Raw genomic sequence first — 18,204 nt, forward strand, 5'->3', positions numbered from 1 at the left:
AGTCTTTGAGTTCCTTGAACAGCGTTATTCTAATACAATGTATTATAATTATAACTGTTGTTATTATTATCATTATTTAGTAAGAAGCTATAGTTTCATCGTTGTTAAAAGGAACAGACAGGGACCATCTTTATATATAAATAAATATGTTTCACTGTAAGTGAATTAACAAGATAATATTATCAAAGATAAAAACCCATTAGTTTATCTATTGTCTAAGAAGACACTGTAAACAAAGAACAGCCCAATAGAAACTCACTAATCCTTTCTCTCGTTGCTGGGGTTTATTTCTTCCTCGTTTGTTTCCTATTGCACAAGAACAAGTACCGCCCCCTAGAAACAACTTCCTGTGACGTCAGCTCAATCAGCCAATCAGATCTCAGTCCTTGTTTCGGTGCAAATTTCAAACGCCAGTGAGTCGACATTAACGAAGCGGCAGCCGATCAACCGTCGGAGCGCCGCTTTCCCCTGAAGAAGATCGTGTTTCTCTGGACGGATCGTTTGTTCCCGTGGTGGCAACATGAGAGTCAGGTTAGTTTCTAACACGTTCACTCACCGGAGCCTCGAATATTCATCTTGACAAACGTTCGTTCCGTTTGTAAACCTGTTTCCCGTTTAGCCCCTCTCTGTTAGATCAAGCTAACTGACAAAGCTCACGAGAGACCGGGGATTCTAAGTCTGCGCGTGACGCAAATGGCTTATTTTGATTGGCAGGGGCATTTGTCTTATTACATTTTTTATTAAACTAGTTTTATTTAACTTTTCAGCTATTATTATCGCTGTGGGTACCGCCGCGTTGGCAGCTAGCTAACCGTAGTATCTCTCTGCTAATAAACAGACCTGCTTCCCGGTTGTAAAACCAACATTATCGCCGATATCGGACTGGTTTGATCGGTAACCCAGTTAAACGCCCAGTTTTCTATTCCAGTGAAGTCCACGCAGCAGAGTCTGTTGCCTACCTCAACAGAGCCCTGGTCAGGCTGCAGGATATCTGGGAGGAAATCGGTATTCCCGAGGAGCAGCGTCTACAGAGAACCAATGACGTCCACAAGCACATCAAAGTGAGCCTCTCAAATTCAAATTGGTTAGTCCCATCGCTGAACGTGCAGACCTGACAAACTGACCGGCTGTGCTTGTCCTGCAGGGTTTGCTGGACCTGATGATCGCCGAGGAGGAAGAGCTCAAAAGGAGATTGATGAAAAGCATCGATGCCTGTCGACAGGAGCTTTTCAGTTTGTGCTCTGAACTTCAGCTGCCGCCCTTCGAGGTACAGTCCCAGTTCAGGACCTATGTTGTCATTGCTTTTACACGTGTGGACTGACTTTCTGGATTTCTCTGTAGGAGGAGGATGGCTGCACTATGTTGCAGATGGAGAAAAACAGCCGCACCCGTCTGGAGGTGATGAAGGAGCACAAGCGGCAAAGGATGGATGAGCTTAAAGGCCTCATTGGCAAAGACCGTGAGCTGTGTGACATCATGTGCACCACGCCTTTCTGCATCGACCACGGCGCCATCCCGTCACTGAAGCAACTGGAGTCGTATCAGGCCTACCTTAATGATCTGTCCAAAGAGAAGGTTCGACTGACTGTTTCCTCGTTTCTTTTTTACTTAATTACCTTTAAAAAAAAACACTAACATGTCATATCTGTCTCTTGTAGGAGCATCGCCATGAGGAATTTGTAAGCATCAAAAAGGACATTATCGTATGCATGGATGATCTGGAGCAGACCCCAGAGACCAGTTTCGAGATGGATGTGATGTGTGAAGACGAGGAGGCATTTTGTCTGTCCAATGACAACATTGCTGCTCTGAATATGCTCCTCACTCAGGTAATTTAGTGTTATCTACCGCTGGATGTTTGTGTATCTGATATTATGGATTTCTATTCTAAAATATCACACATTGCATCATATTAAAGTGGATGTATGATTTCCTTCCAGTTGAAAGAACGAAGGGCTCAGGCTGAACTCCGTTGTTCAGCTTTGCGCACTAAGATCCAGGAGCTTTGGGAAAGACTCCAGGTTCCCCAAGAGGAGAGGGAGGAACTCTCTGAGCATATGCTCAAGTCAAGAAAGAGAAACATTGAAGCAGTAAGAAATCTTAGCTCCTGTGGTTATTTGCCTCATTGTTAAGTGGTTTCATACAAAGCAGTAGTTAATTGTTTCACAAATTTATTTTTCCCAGCTCCAGGCTGAGGTCCAGCGTCTAGAGGTGCTGAAAATGCAGAGCATGAAAAGTGTCATCGAGAGCATCCGGGCTGAGATTGCCCTTTACTGGGAGAGATGCTTCTACAGCCAAGAACAGCAGCAGATGTTTGTTGCATATCATGAAGGCGAGTTGCTGTTTTCCGATTATAGAGCAAATGCACTGAATATATGCAGTTTATTATCTCAAGGGTGTGTGGGGGTTTCATGCATTTCTTTCCAACCATAGAGGATTTCACTGAGGATCTTTTAAACCTCCATGAAGCCGAGGTCCAGATCCTAAAGAAGTATTACGAGGATCACAGAGAGCTCTTTGAGGGAGTCACAAAATGGCAGGAGAACTGGACCTTGTACATGGAACTTGACGTGAGTTGTACTGTCCTCAAATGTGGTTGAGACGTTGAATGTTTGAATGTGGTTGAATGTTTTTGTGGTTTTTGAAAACGTTTTTACTAACGTGTGTATGCCCTTCTCAGAAAAAGGCAAATGACCCTGCAAGGTTCAACAACAGAGGTGGAAACCTTCTGAAAGAGGAGAAGCAGAGATCTGACCTGCACAAAAGTTTGCCAAAGGTAAGGAAATACAAGTATAGAACTGCCATTGTTCGGTGTTTCTGCTCGCAGAGAAGCTGTTTGGGGAAAAAAATAATGAGCTCAAGTTATTCAAATGGAGGAAAAACAGCAGAGATGGTTGGTGCATTACCAGTTAGTGCCAACAGGTGGGGTTAAAACGTGTGTCTCAATCGGTAGTTCTGTGTATTTCATTGTTGTTTACCAGGTTAGGTTATGCAGAGGAATTTTAGTTTACAAATAAGACTCTTACTTAATAATGATTAGCCACTGTCGAGGTTTAATGTGGTAACAAGGCAACTGCATGAAATGCGTTTCTTGTTTTATAGCTGGAAAAGAGTCTGAAGGCCCAAATTGATGAGTGGGGGCAGGAGCATGGACGAGAGTTCCTGGTGAACGGTCAGGAATTTCTTGAGTACGTGCAGCAGCAGTGGGCTCAACACCTCGAGGAAAAGGAGAAGGAGAAACTGGAGCGGGTAAGTCCCATTGTTGCTTAAATCTTAAACTGGCTTGTCGCAAAAGTGTTGTGAATATGATTCTTTCTTTTTTTTTAAATAGCAACTAAAGAAAACTAAACAGACTCAGGAGGACATGTTGTATGGAACCTCCGTAAGGACACCGACCAAGAGGCGGGTACCAGGGACTCCCACGCCTGGGAAAGTCAAAAAGGTAAGACGCTGCTGCCGTTTGGTCAGATTTGTCGTGCGAGTGGCTGCTGAATGTGCATCGAGTTGACCCGCTTCTCTTCTCTTAGCTCAGGGGCATGTCCACCATCTCCACTCCCTCCAGCTTCCTCAGTTCTGGCCTTGGTGGGACAATGTGTCATTCCTCCATCCAGAAACCACCTCTGTCTGCTAGCAAGGTAGGTTCACTGTCTCCTCCCTCCTCATCTTACCAACGTAATGTGCACTGTTTCTGAAGAGTAAGCAAACCATACAGTGTAAATATAGCTGAATCTACTTGTTCCTAAGCTATTCGTTTAATAAGGTTTGGTTGGGGGGGGATATTATCTGCATTAACGTTGAACTTGTATATTTATGACATAAAGCGCAGTTTAGATTCAAGTTCTTTGTATTACTGTTTATGATTTTCACTACAATGCTGGCAATTATAGGAGTTTTAAAGGCTCTTTGAATATTTTTTTCAAAAGTTGAGATTTTAATTCTTTCATGTGGCAAACGGGTGATTTTCTTTTTCTTTACATATATCAAATTCTGTTTTGGATGGGCTCGCCTTTTTTTCCCCTACACTCTTTTTCATCCTAGTCTGGAATTTTAAGGACAGAGTTGACATTAAAAAAGAAAAACCCATCATAATTCCAGCTGGTCTTGTTGTAGGGTCTTGGCCTGCGAACTCCTGGAAATGGAAAGACGCCTCGTGCACTAGACCGAAACAAGGAAAACATCTCCCACCTTAGAAACACTCCAAGTGTCCCACTAAGGTCTCAGGATACTCAAGATCACACCTTCACCTTTAACTCTATCGCTGGCTCCTATACGGAATTTGCGGTAAATGAGTTTTTACATATATTTTAGTCCCAAAGGTACAAACTGGAAATGGAGAAGCATTTTTCTTAAATGGCAACGAAATAAGCAGTTTTATATTTTATATAGTTAAGCCACCTAATGTATTGGCTCGCCATGTAAACACCTTTCGGCGTAATTTCTCATATTTGTTTCTACACGCATTATATTTTGTGTTTGGCAAACAAAATTGATCTTGTATTTTGAGTTTTGAAAAATGGCGAAAGACCAACATTCTGTAAAACGACATGGCAATTACACACCTTAGTTAAAAGATTATAGTCATATTTACGTCACGTGTATTGATGGCTTCACAGTAAAGTAAAATGAAGGAAAATATCAAATGACGAAACAAAAAAAAACACTTCACCTTTGCCAAGGCTGCATAATACATTATATTTATTTCATAAAAAAATGATTTAGATACAGATCATCTGCATCAAAACCAAGTACAGAAGTTTTTTTACCTTGTTCATTGGGCCATAGTTTCTACCTCAATGTTAAATCTGGACATCATAGCATTAATAAGTTTGTATATACATGCATACACACTGTATTTTCCTATTACCATAAGCTAACAAGGCCTCATTCCAATTAGATTATTTGAATTTGAACATTTTGAAAACTTGATTCACTACAGATACTGACTGATGGTATTTGTCCATGTGTCTGTACAGAAAGACCTCTCGAAGGCTTCTAAATCCAACGTGAAGTCCGGACTGCTGAACTCCACCGCCAGTCTCCACTGAGGGATCCCAGGACCTGCGTCACCACCGGGAGTCATCCAGCTCAGCGGTAGTTTGGTATTTGTTTTAGTTTTTTATATATATATACTGGACAACAGGGAAACTTCTTAGAAACGTTGTAAATATTTGTATCTATTTGACCGTTTTAAATCTCCTCATCCTGTTCTCATGAGATTTTATTTCAGGCTGACTGCTGCAGCAGTGTTCTCTGCTGTAGATATTCTTGTGTTGATTTTAACGATGTACCATGGCAATTTTGGCTTTTGATCATTTTTCTTTGAGGGTTGCACCCTTTTTTAAATCGAATGTTATTCACCATATCTAGAGCACTACCGTTAGTATCGTAGCAGTAAGCCAGCACATTAAGATTTTCTTCCTCCAGCTGGAATGACAGCTACATCTGTTCCTCAAAAGCTTGACACATGAATGCTTTTTTTAATCGACCTGTAAATAAACGTAAAAAAAAAAACGTTCATCCTAACTGTTTTCTTGTCTATTTTTTTTTTTATACCTGCACAGTTTCATACTGGCCTCTATATGGTTGACTTGCAAAGCTACTATGTAAAATCTGAGACCGTTTCACCTACTGTACACAAGAGTAAACATTTAGGGAGAAGGTTAGTTTTAAGCCATTCGGGTCATGAGTTCTTCCAGAGCCCTTTCACGGTGATTTTCATGAACAAGCAGAACTTCCTTGATTGCACTTGGCTGGAAGCCCATCTCATTAAACTGAGTCAGGAGCCGCAGGAACTCAGCAGCCTAAAATTAAAACAAAGGGTTTGATCAAATCCTGTTCAGAGCTAAAGAGGCACTGCTGTGGTTCTGCTTGTTTCATTAGAGGTATTAGTCACCTTGCTCTCACAGTTCTGAAACATCTCCAGGGCCTCCTCCACCTGCGCTTCGTCATAGCCCAGTTCACACAGATGCTCACTGGCAACCAAGTATTTTAGGATCTGTTTAGAAAAAGAAATGATCAGGAGCCTGGTATGCTTTGTTTATAGCCTGTGATTTTGGGGCTTTCAAGTCACTAAGTTATTGTTGTGTAAAATAAGACTTGAGTTCTGCTGACCAGAGATAAAATAAACACCCCTCCTGTTGCATTATACATCAGATCCTGCAGATAATGCTTACAACTCAAAAGTATTTTTACTTGTGCTTTATCAGTAGTGGTAGAGGAAGTTCTCATTTCAATAAAATAAAAGTAAGAAGGCTACTATGTAGATTTGTATTAATCATTTTAATGTTGCAGCTGATAAAGGTGACACTATTTACTATCTCGCTTTTATAAAGTTATGCATTGAAGTATGAAGACCATATTTTCCTCTTGAGTGTATCAGAAAAGGGTAACACACATGCACCAGTAGCTCTGAGATGTATTGAGTTACTTTCCATTATAGAGTACCAGGGCTCATAAAACCTCTAGGCCCACCTTGTCTGGGGTGCGGTAGCCAGTCTTCTGCAGAGCCAGAATGGCTGTGCGTAGAGGGTAACCCCTCTCCGTGACAGACTCAAGTAGCTCCCTCTCCTCCTGGCTGAGAGCTGACAACAACTCTGCTGCTGTGTCAAAGAAAACCCCACGAGAGCCACCGCTGCTCAGGGCCTGACGAGAGGGCAAAAACAAAAAGGCATCATGGGTAAGGAAAATGACAAAGATAGAAATCCCGCTCTGAGACATTGAGAAAAAAAAATTGAACCTTCTGTCTGGTTCTGACGAGAGGCCCGGCAGAGGAGGGTCGTTGCCGCTGCGGTCTGGGTGGAGGAGCTCCAGCGGCTGGTGTGTTGAGGGAGTACTTTCTGCCCACAGGGCCCAGTGAGCGCTGTCTCCTCTTGACGTTCTTCTGGCCGTGGAGTAACAGGCTGCCCTGCTGTGACCTCTGCTTCTCCGGTGCTCGCAGAGGTTGCTTGCAGTCTTGTGGGGAAGGGGAAGAGCCTCTGTGGCGTCTGAGGCTCTGAGGTGAGTTAGGCTTACAGTGGTGAGCGGAGGGGCCATGGTGTATGTCTTTAACTCTGGAGATCGGGTCTCTGGGTGCAGCGCTCCAGGGTCGCACCCTGTTCTTGATAGGGTGGCGTGCATCTTCAGCTGAGGAGGCCTCGTTATCTTCAATGTAACCGTCTTCATCCTCTGAGTCGGACACGAGGAACTTGACGGTGCGATGGGGCAACTTGCGGGCTTCTGCGGAGTTCAAGCTGTGGCTGCGGGGCCTTAGCCTCTGGGCCCACGGTTCACTGCACCTGTAATCAGCCCTGCTATTCTCCTGAGGGCTGCTGAACATCAGCCAGAAAGGCGGACAGGAGGCGGTTGGACAAACTGGATGCTGACCAGTTAAAATCCATTTCTCCAGGTTGAATCGATACTAGAAGAACAAAAAAGAGTTTAAGCCACACGACCTATAACTCAAATTCAATCAAGCTTCAAAAACATGCACACACTCATAGAAATCAATTATTTACATACACAATTGTTTTCAAGATCCAACAATTATTCTCCCTGAAATTGGTGAAATGTCAAAAAGGTCCTATCTCACAATGTTAAAGAAATGGGTAAATATTCCCTGATCCAAGCCAACAATTAATGGGTTCTTTCCTGGCCTATGTCCCACTCTTCCACCATGTCTAATGGAAATCCATCCTGTATTTACTCATTTATCCTGCTAATAAATGAGTAAAGATGACTTAGACATGTGGGTAACATCAGTGATCATATGCCAAAAAAGAAAAGTAAACTGCAACCCCAAAACTTTCCAGTAGGAATGAAAGACAATTAAACCTGTCCATTATAAATGTGTCTTATCACATATTATTAACCAACTTGGATTTTAAAATACATTGATATGCACATTGTTTTCTGAGTAACACTTTCTGGGCTGTGGACAGTCTGATATAATTTAGGAGTTTGAAGAATATCTTAAAGTGAAGATGGGCTCAGAACTAGCCGCCCAAGCTTCACTTATTAAGCAGAAATCCCTTACTGCAGATTATGTGAGACAGATCCCAGCTTATGACCGGATCCCAGACAGACGTTAAAAACTATGAGCTCAGTTGTTTGTTGTAACCTCAGTTTCTCTTAGTATTTGGTGGCAGTCTGGTGTGTTGATATCTGGAGCTGTCACCGTCTGCACCTCCTCCTCCAGAGGACCCAGCATGGTCTGAAACGGAACATCCTCCAGCATGTTCATCGTCACACGACAAATAACCTGCATCACAAGAGTCACACAACGTTTTCTGAGGGGGTTGTTTTAGGTTTTCACACCAAATCTTTGTCGTCTTTTCTTACCTGTGTGTTTTCTTTTTAGTCCGCAGCGCTCTGACAAACTGACAGGTGACTGGAGTAAGTGACTAACAGACATGATAAACCTCTTCTTCACTAAGCCTCTGACATAATCTGAGAGTTGTTTACCAATAATATCTAACCCACATGTTCTCCTACCTGCAAAGGTACAGTCCAACAACGGATTGTTTACATCAATATAGTTAATAAATATCTAACAGAATACTGTGCAACCATAGAAATATAAAATCATAAAACTATTTTCCTAATTCTTACCTGTTTTGCATTTTATACCTGTAAGTTAACTATGTAATTTGTAGAATTAATATTTTATTTGTTTAGTTGCAGATTTCTCTGACATTTCAAACACTTATTGTGGATTTGAATGAGGATTATGGAAATGCTGAGGTATTGGGAGACCAGGAACAGCATGATACTTTCCAGAGATTAACAGATTACATGAGGGCAACAGCCAGTACAATGCTGTGATGTCTTCTGCATTAATTTCCTGTTTTGAATCTTCCTCAGGACTGAAACATGTTACACTGAATTCATTTTACACGTTCAGACCTGCAGACAAGTTTAAGGTTGAAGAATAAAAATGTAAATTCTGTACAGAGATACACATTTTATTTAAATTTTTAACAATTACAAGAATTTCTCAAGAGTCACAAACTTAGGATGTTTACAGGTTCTTAAACAGACCTCTGAAAACGGAAAAAAAAGCAGTTCTGGAGGAAAAAGAAAACTTAAAGAAAAAGGAGAACAGATCTAGTTTAATCTCATTCTGTGGCACAGAAAGCATGAAGAGTACAGTGGGTCTGTCAGAGAGCCTTTAGACATGTGATTCGAGTTGTCATTCAATAACAGGATATGACATCACTACTAACTGCTGTTGTGAGAGTATTTGTCAAAGCAGTGGAGGCAGGACCATTTGTCTGGTAAAGATTTTAATCTGGAAAATTCTGAATTAAATATCCGGTTTAGGAATATGTTTCAGTCATGAATACTGGAGGATAGCTTTCTACACAACATAAAAACGAAAAAAAAACAATATCAGAGGATATTTCAATAACACTTTTTGAGTTCTCAAAATAACCTGATAATCTGGCTTTTCCAGCGATCTGAACTAGTCCTGTGAAAACGGAGCTCTGCAAATAAACACATGTACATTCCCTAACAGGGGGGCGGGAGAAGAAAGTGACCACTGAAAAATAACCATTCTGCCTGTTTAAAAAGTCACCATTATGTTTTTTTACCTGCTGTGTTTAGTGTGCTGGTGAATTTCAATTCATATTAAATTCTCCTAATTAGAGGCCATGTCATACAAACTGCTTACAAATGCTACCTAAGCAATGTAGCTCAACATTTACAGCCTGATTTCACGGTGAGCACCATTATTACAATGGTGGTAAAGAAAAAACATCAAAAATATTGATAAGCTTGTGGAATATTATGCACTTTTGACATAAGGCGTTACTTGACATGGTGACATCACATCTAAGCTTTCTCAGCAGCCCACGTTGTACAGTGTGATCCCATTGTTTCCTCTGCTATTACAGCCCGTCACCACACGAGGAGAAAACAGCAATCTAGCTACACATCCTTTCATGAATAAAATAGCATTATCTTTATATAGATAAAATGTTAACAATCCCCAGAGATTGAAATATTTTGATAAAGGTCCACCATGTTGGTGCACGACTAGAGAATTAACATCTGATGCACAGGACCAAAGGTTGTTACACTATTAACTTGTTCATCATGAAATCACTCCTTACTGAGAACCAGCAGCCTTAAGTACCTCTACACAATGTCCACAGACTGTATGACAGGGGCTAGAATGAAACCAACCGGTGGTATCCAAGGGTTCAGAGTAATCGAATAATTTCAGCCAGCTCCGTCTTTAGCTGAAATGAGTGACATGTGTTTCAGTTGTTAGCAGCATCCGCCTGCCGAGGCCAGTTCTCCTCCTCGATGCCCGAGTCGTATTCCTCCTCTGAAGTCTCCTTGGCTGGAGCTCTGCAATATAAATGGAGACTCCGGTTCAGATTTCAAAATACACAAATATGGAGACTCCAAGCAGGGCTACGGGAACCTGATCTCCAGCATGTTGTACACGTGGCCCTGTTCTGTGAGATACTGACCTGATATATCTGGGAAGGGCTTTTCCTTGGACAATGTCCTTGTTTAGCTCAACAGCCATGATGTCAGAGTGTGGCACCTCAAACATGGGCTCGAGAAGGAGCTTTTCCTATTGAAGAAGATGTGTTAACTATTGTTTTACCTCAAAATCAGAAGAAAGTAAAAATGTTATCCCCGCAGTAAATTAACATACCATGATGGATCTGAGCCCCCGAGCTCCTGTTTTTCTCTCCAGAGCCATCCTGGCTATGGCCTGCAGGGCACCCGTAGTCACATTGAGTTCACACTGAAACACACAAATGATGAATACAGATTAATTCTCCACCAGAAATTTGCTCTTGCAAGTATTTGACTGGCCAATGCAGCACCTGGCTGGATGACAGCGTTCTCCACTGTCAACAACTATGCCATTAGTGACCATTTTAAAAAGGAAAAATTTAATAAATAAGGAGGTTGTGCTTGTCTATCTGAATACATTGCAACCACTATATAGGAGCACTTACTTTGTCCATGCTGAAAAGAGCCTGGTATTGGGGCACTACAGCGTTGCGTGGTTCAGTCAAGATTCGGACTAGCGTCTCTTCATCCAGGCTGTGCAGAGGAACGACCACGGGAAGACGACCCACAAACTCTGGGATCATTCCAAACTCGATCAGGTCCCTGGCCTCAACGAGCTTCAGCAGCCTGTCCTTCTCCTCGATCTCTAGCACAGTGTCCGTCTCACCACTGCTGTTGGCCAAGTCTGCTGCAGCCGCTGCACGACGCCCTTTCCCCATGTTGGAAGGAGTTCCGAAACCCAAATACTGAAGAATCCAGACATACGAGGTTACTAAGTTATACGCAGGAATGTAAACAAACAGGAATCTTAGCTGAAGACCGGCCGTGTGTGTATGAGCTGTGTTAAATTCACCTTTTCATTCTTTCTTCTGCTGATGATTCTGTCAAGTCCATTGAAGGCACCTGATGCAACAAACAGGATGTTTGTCGTGTCGACCTGAACTGTTTCTCCTCTCAGCTTCCTGGAGTTTTTTTCAGGAACATTGACAATCGTGCCCTCCAACAGTTTAAGCAAACCCTGACAGAGATTAAAAAGAAAGTCTTAAATATAAAATTACTGATGTTTTAAATTCAAATCTTACAAAAGTAGATACATTGTGTGATTCAAATGTCATCGAGTGATAAAACATATGAACAAATCGCTGCATATGGTTTGATTTTGTGTGGATGAATACTGACCTGCTGGACTCCCTCTCCACCTACATCCCTCAGCTGATGGATTCCAGGCACACTGCCAATTTTGTCCACCTCGTCCAGAAACACAATACCTGCTCATCACACAGAAGCACAGAGCCACAGGGGTGTAAGTTTGACATTAGAATGAACTGATGGTGGTTATCTTTGGGGAAATTGGGAAAAAAACTGAAATTGTAGTGCTATATTTGAGTCTGTCTGCCCACCTTGCTGTGCCTTCTCCACAGAGTAGTTGGAATCCTGCAGCAGTTTAGCGATGACCGACTCAATGTCTTCTCCCACGTATCCAGCTTGAGTTAGTGTGGTGCAATCGCAAATTGCAAAGGGAACATCCAGACAACGAGCCAGAGTCTGTGCTAATAATGTTTTTCCTGTGGTAATTAGAGTAATCATCATTATATTCCATTTGTCTAGACAGCGTTTCTCTCCATGATCTGATGCACCTCACTTTGCACAATTTAGGAAAATGTTTAGAATACCAACCGGAGCCAGTTGGGCCTAGAAGTATGATGTTGCTCTTCTCCAGTTTAATTTCGGTGTGTGTGGAGTCCAGGACCTCTCCGCCCCTCTTCTCCTGAGGTGCCTGCTGGCTCGCCTGCTGCTGCATTGATGCCCCCAGAGCGTTTCCATGAGGACTGATCCCTGCGATCTGCAGCAGCTCTGCAACAACAAGGCCACAGAGTTTAGAAAGGTAGGAACCTATAGCACATGCACTACATTTGAAGCGCTGCTGCATATTTGAAACATGCCATTCATTGATGATGTGTGTGTCTATCTGTGCTTAGTGACAGTTCTCATGTACTGGCTAAAAATATGGATGCCTTAGTCAGTGCCAGTGTGGAGTTACTAAGTGAGGAGGGCTGGACTGAAAATAGAAACAAGTACAGATGTGAATGTAGGTCACTGGGCTACTTTATCTCATTGTGTGGTCAGACAAAGATTATTTTATTTTATGGCTTTAGTACTGATCTATAGACGGGTCCCTCCTACAGCTTTGGAGTTGTAATTATTTTAGTTGAGCGAGACAATAAAACACCTGTCTGAAAAAGAACTGTATAGTTTGGCATTTGTGCAAATCATAAGAATAAAAGCATATTCATATCTAAATAGTTTTTAAGTCACCTCTGGCAAATAGAACAGTGACAGTGACAATCACTTACTTGTGAATCTGTATTCATCCTCTCGTCTTCTCATCTCTAGTTCTACAGGGGAGGACGAAAGTACCCAAATCAATTTGATCATTTAGCTTTACGCCTACGACATTTTCAACGCAATCCTGCAAAAACGTTTTACACAATCAAGTATGATGATTTATTGAACAAATGCCAAATCATACAGATTATGATTAAAGACAAGTTATATCCAAAGGCCACAGTTGCCACCAGATATTTGTGAGATTTGACTGTAAAATATTAAATAAATGTACTGGATTGATCGAAGTTATCAGTGGAAACATGATTGCTTGTATATGTACATGCATTAGAAATGTAAATGTAGTGGAGTTAGATCTCTCTACAGACAGGGATACTGACCACGAGGTGTTAGAGAGGGCTGTTTTTCCACCTCAGCCTGCTGTCGACTCCCAGCAGGAATGTTGTTGTAGATGCGCTTGTAATGGTTGTACACGGCGACTGCTAACACCTTCTTTGCATAGGACTGGCCCACAACGTATTTGTCGAGATAAGCAAATATCTGAGGGGGGAGAAAAACAGCAAAAAATGTTAATATTGTCACATTTCAGTGTTATTATATTCAGAATGTATTCAGACGACTTTGATTTCTGCGTCAATGTCTCACCTTCTTGGGGGGAGGGGGAGGTTTCTGGGAAAATGCCAGTTTCACAGCCTCTGCAGCAGATTCTGGTTCTTTGTTAAGCCCCTTCTTAGAGTCCGTTTCAGACAGAACCACGAAAAAGTGATGGCATTTCTCACATTTGACAAACCGTGTTGATGCTACAAAAAGAATGAAACACAACACAGTCAATGGTAAAACATGTCACAAGCTGGATGGAAATTTCATTTTTTGGGGGATTTTCAAGGTTGCAGATTAATTTGACTGAAACCAGACAAACTGGTTTAAATCGACGATGCCACCTCATGACTTTTATTCATTATTTTCAAAGTTTAGCTGAACAAAGATAATAATTTTTATAGTTGATACAGAAATATTGGCGGGTTCTGGCATATTTGAATGTCCTATGTACTGAATACAATTATTGAATATTAAATAGTTCATCAGCCATTAATGTAGAAAATTAATGTAAAGGAAAATAACACCCGGAAACCTGTTACTGGCAAACATATTTAAACATTTAAAACCAGACCAATTCCAGCCTGATCAGAACATTTGTAATTAACAATCGTTTGATTTAATTATTTATATTTATTGATACCTTTACTGTAACAAGACTAATAATGATTATTAAAGTGTTATTTCAAATAACTGATAATAATCTTGAGGCATCATGTCAGTTTCTCTCTAGTTTACTTTTGAATGAGAACTTTCCTCTCCCCTTGCTGTTCTATTCATGTACATACATCTCACTTTTGAGGAGTAAGTTGGATTTAAGAATTAACTTTAATTTTGTTGCGCAAAAAGCAAGCGCAAATGACTATGTGAAAGTTACATTGCATTATATTTTATTCCTAAAGCATGATTTGAGAAATCAGACATTAGTTTGCATAGCTTGGTCATCGGCCAATGATACATACAGTAAGTGTTGCAGGACATTTTAATTTGTTACAGCATGAGGTTGAGGCCAAGAGACATTCTTCCATTATGACAGAGACCATTTACTTTCAAACACAGAGTTTATGATGCGTTTTCCAACAAAAAATATTAAGATGAATTCATAATGTAGGGGTGCATTAGGGAAGTGCTGCAGTCAAATCCAATGGTATTACTTGTAAAAACTTGCTGAGGCAGCTGAGAAGAAGAGCAGATAGTGTGTGTAGCAATACGGCCTTATCCAAAAGTAATGTTTGCATTTTGGTCAACTGTCTATGAACCTTTAAAGAGCTGACGTTTTCATTTTAACAGGATAGTTCACAGAGAAAGGACAATTCACTCATTATCTACTCACCCCTATGTCGATAGAGAGACGGGTGAAGGGTTTGAGTCCACAAAACACTTCTGAAGTAAAGAGTGTAGCATCTGAATCCAATTGAAGACATTAGTATCTTCAGACGTAAAATAAAACAGAAACCAAATAACATGCCTCCATACTGCTTGTGTCTGGAAGCCCAGCCATTCAAATTTCGATTTGAAACAGGGTCATTTCCACAGTGTTAAATGGCTAAATGTCCACCATAAGTGGCTAAGCTAGCAGACTTAGCATTTCAAATGGTCAAGCGAACATTTAGGTTTAAAACAGTATAAATGACCTTATTTCGAGTAGAATTTGAAGGACACTAGACGAACTGTATGGAGGCATGTTATTTTTTTCTGTTTTATTACATCTGCAAAAGGACTCACAATTGAGTTTGATTGTATTGGATTCTGCTCTAACAGAGTTTAGCCCTGAGACTTCAGAAGCGTTTTGTGGAATGAAACACAATTCGCCCTCCCCCTCTTCTGCCTAGGGGTGAGTAGATAACCTATATTCCTTTTTAAATGAACTATCCCTTTAAAAAGGTTGCATATAGCCATTGGGTTTGCTAAAAGCCATAGCCTCACCCCTCCCTGCCTGCCTGCAGGGCTACTCTGTGTGGTGGCTTCTGATGCAGGCCCTGCACTCAGGACAGGAAGTGCACACAACAAGGAGCCCTGCACCAGACACCTCGCTCTCTGTAATCCAACTCGCAGAAATCTTTTGTAGTAAGAGATTATTACAATTAGTATTTATACACTTAATGTCTCTGGGCTGTGATTGTTGGTTTGACACAACTTGTTCAAATATCTTATGCTCTTTTGAATCGTTATCCCTGCAGTTTTCTGTTTATTCAGTTAACATGATTTTGTTTCACAGCTTTTACCTGAAACCAAAATTTGTCTCTTGAAATATTTGGTTATCCATTTAAGAAGGCTAATTAAACCAACTTAAACGTAGGGGCTGGGATGTATTCATTCATCAGCACATTGTCATAAATATTTGCAAATAAAAAGTTTAGAAGGTTAAAAATAGTGTCATACGAGTGGAGGTGTACGTTCAAAGTTGTTGGACAGCCAACATGTACATTAACTATGCCCCTGGTCAATCACTGACAAACTCAGTAATGTCAGTCTCTGAAAGTTATAAAATTATCCAGTGCAGAAATCTTCGAGAGGTTTCTTACCAATACCCCAGTGTTAACTTGCAGAAATCTTATTTGAAAAACTGTGCCAGAAAATGACTTGAGGTGGATGTTTGTTGCTACATTGTAGTTTAACAAAAGGTATGGAGTAATATACCTGAAGGCTATTTCTCTAAACAGTTTCTCCTGTTGAAAGGTTCGACATTCACTTTTGGCCTAAAACAGACTATATATCACTTTTTCCCCCATAGTTGTTAAATATTTATTAAATTACTCACATACAAAGGTCTCTACGTGCGTGCATGGATCTCCACATTTAGGGCAGCGTAGCTGACTTCCCCCCTTTCCTGATCCTCCAGAACCAGAAAGTCTCTTCCCTTCACTGATGCTTTTCTGTGAAACAAACATTGCTGTGTCAGCATATATCAATAACTTTACATCAACTCTCCCTTGTACAAACTGGTAAGGTGTCCTGCATTGGACGAAAGCTACACATGAGATTTATTGTGCAAGAAAATTACCTTTCCATCACTCCCATTGTCCTTTGTTGTCCCATCTTTAGCAGCAAAGCAGACAGAAGTCTCTGAAAAAGACCTCACCCGCACCTGGAGAGGTACATGTGCTTCCCGAGACCCCTGACGACTCAGAGAAAAGAGCTGAAAGCGGGAGCAGGACAATCCTGAAACAACAGCATTTATTCAATTAGTTGTTTTACTCCTTTTTTAACCAACAACATTAAACTAACTGCAGTTGCAGCTTTCCCCCTGATATCTACTACTTTATTTGTCATATGTACACTTAATATTTATGATTTGTTGGTTGGAAATAACCATACATTACATTGGGCTCTGAGAAACTGGAAGTGCATTTTGACATTATATTTTTCTGTCCCCTCTTTAATCAATTAATCCCTAAAATGTTGCTATACAAATTGGGTTGGAGATTTTACAACTTCTGACTTTCTTCTCCTTGCACCTTTATGGTAGATGAAGTTTGTCTTTGTTACCTCATCTACTTCTTCATGGAACCTGGTCACCAAATAGCTTAGCTGTAGCCTCTTGACAGTGTTTCTTAAAGTGAATTTATTTGTGTCACTACTACTGTGTATCAGTTTACACCTGCACAGCTCTGTGAGAGGCTGGAAGCTGACGCAACGTTGCTCAGCCGTCGCTTCTGAACTCGTAAAAGTGACTTTCCCACCTGTTGACGCTACGTGTTTGTCATAACAGGCAGTGATCTGGGTTAGCTGGAGACATACTTCACAGGCTGGGGCAAACAAAACAATATCACGTAGACTACCCAGGCTGTGCACTTTCGATTTCTTACCTCTGTGTGCAGTGTTAAGGAACAACCGGGCAGCCGAGGTGCATGGGCAGGACATCACTCCTCTTTTGGCTTAAACCCCCTGAAAATGAAAGTAAAGTCAACACCAAGCAAAGAGAGAGGGGAGGCTACATTAGCATCGGCGGCTAACAGGCCACTCAGCTACGAACATTTCATAACTCCTACGTCACAGTTAGCATTAGCAAGCTGGGTCAGCAAGTGTAGCTTCAAATTGCTGAAACAAGTATCCTCTGAACCACGTAATGGATCAATTGGTTAAACCAAAACAGATAAACACCTCATCGTGTCTAATGCTGGCAATAAATGACAAGGTAAACAATGTTAGCTTGCTATCTTAAATGCAGCGCTACCTGGTAGTTACTTAAGCTAGGCCAAGGCCACAGCCACGGGACGCTGCTGCCGGTGGAAATGGCAAACGACCCCGGGAGGACAGACACCCAGGGCCGGGCAGTGGTTCAGCAGGGAGGCTTAACACCAACCCCAGGCCTCACGCATGGCTTACATCTAGCATTACAACAGAGGAAATGCGAGGCGACATGTTTATCAGCTTGCTAGTTTTACTCACAAGGTACGAAGAAACACAGACCAGCCTCCTCCTCGGGAACAACTGACCGTCAAAGTCACCGCTGCTATAGTTTTGTTATTTCAGTGAGAGATCAGCGTGTCCTGCTCGTGTCACAGTAACTGACCACCGGGACTGACTGCTCCGCGTTGTTCCTCACAGGTGGGACAAGAACCCACCGTGATGTAACGCTCGCAGTTATGCACTAGGTCGTTTACACGGCTAACCAGCTAGCCTCCTCTCCGGGTAAACTAGCTAGCGGATTCGGTAACTGCACTTGGCTGGAACAACACGGAGGCTGCCGTTACGTGTGAAGAGGTTTACACCCATCCAGGCCTGTAGAGATCTACTATTCAGAAG

General features: G+C 41.6%; 3 protein-coding genes across 4 annotated transcripts; 1 reads left to right on the forward strand and 2 right to left on the reverse strand.

Annotated features, from left to right (window-relative positions):
* The first annotated feature begins 377 nt into the window (after positions 1–377).
* On the forward strand, positions 378–5,517 carry LOC133955137 (protein regulator of cytokinesis 1-like). Its single transcript, XM_062389814.1, has 14 exons — positions 378–531; positions 929–1,061; positions 1,145–1,267; positions 1,342–1,575; positions 1,659–1,829; positions 1,941–2,090; positions 2,185–2,332; positions 2,434–2,570; positions 2,681–2,776; positions 3,103–3,249; positions 3,332–3,442; positions 3,528–3,635; positions 4,111–4,281; positions 4,974–5,517. Exons 1-14 carry the CDS (start codon positions 521–523, stop codon positions 5,043–5,045), a joined length of 1,812 nt encoding a protein of 603 aa, XP_062245798.1. The 5' UTR covers positions 378–520; the 3' UTR covers positions 5,046–5,517.
* Positions 5,518–5,664: 147 nt separating this feature from the next.
* On the reverse strand, positions 5,665–8,433 carry LOC133955147 (ubiquitin-associated protein 1-like). The gene is made up of 6 exons (XM_062389831.1): positions 8,317–8,433; positions 8,096–8,236; positions 6,737–7,396; positions 6,472–6,642; positions 5,894–5,995; positions 5,665–5,801 (listed from the first exon to the last, which is right to left on the reverse strand). The coding sequence occupies exons 2-6, from the start codon at positions 8,216–8,218 to the stop codon at positions 5,667–5,669; spliced, it is 1,191 nt and encodes a 396-aa protein (XP_062245815.1). The 5' UTR covers positions 8,219–8,236; positions 8,317–8,433; the 3' UTR covers positions 5,665–5,666.
* Positions 8,434–8,918: 485 nt separating this feature from the next.
* Positions 8,919–18,120, reverse strand: clpxb (caseinolytic mitochondrial matrix peptidase chaperone subunit Xb). Of its 2 annotated transcripts, XM_062389812.1 has the most exons (15): positions 17,848–18,120; positions 17,265–17,343; positions 16,460–16,617; positions 16,217–16,331; positions 13,504–13,658; positions 13,239–13,398; positions 12,867–12,908; positions 12,190–12,366; positions 11,913–12,077; positions 11,692–11,780; positions 11,366–11,530; positions 10,959–11,258; positions 10,649–10,741; positions 10,458–10,564; positions 8,919–10,332 (listed from the first exon to the last, which is right to left on the reverse strand). In XM_062389812.1, the coding sequence occupies exons 2-15, from the start codon at positions 17,317–17,319 to the stop codon at positions 10,242–10,244; spliced, it is 1,872 nt and encodes a 623-aa protein (XP_062245796.1). In that variant the 5' UTR covers positions 17,320–17,343; positions 17,848–18,120; the 3' UTR covers positions 8,919–10,241. The 2 variants fall into 2 exon arrangements, with proteins under 2 accessions (XP_062245796.1, XP_062245797.1); XM_062389813.1 differs by lacking the exon at positions 12,867–12,908 and having other exon boundaries at positions 17,848–18,119.
* Between the last annotated feature and the right edge of the window lie 84 nt (positions 18,121–18,204).

Source organism: Platichthys flesus, chromosome 6, assembly GCF_949316205.1.
Source record: "Platichthys flesus chromosome 6, fPlaFle2.1, whole genome shotgun sequence".
Lineage (NCBI taxonomy): Eukaryota > Metazoa > Chordata > Actinopteri > Pleuronectiformes > Pleuronectidae > Platichthys > Platichthys flesus.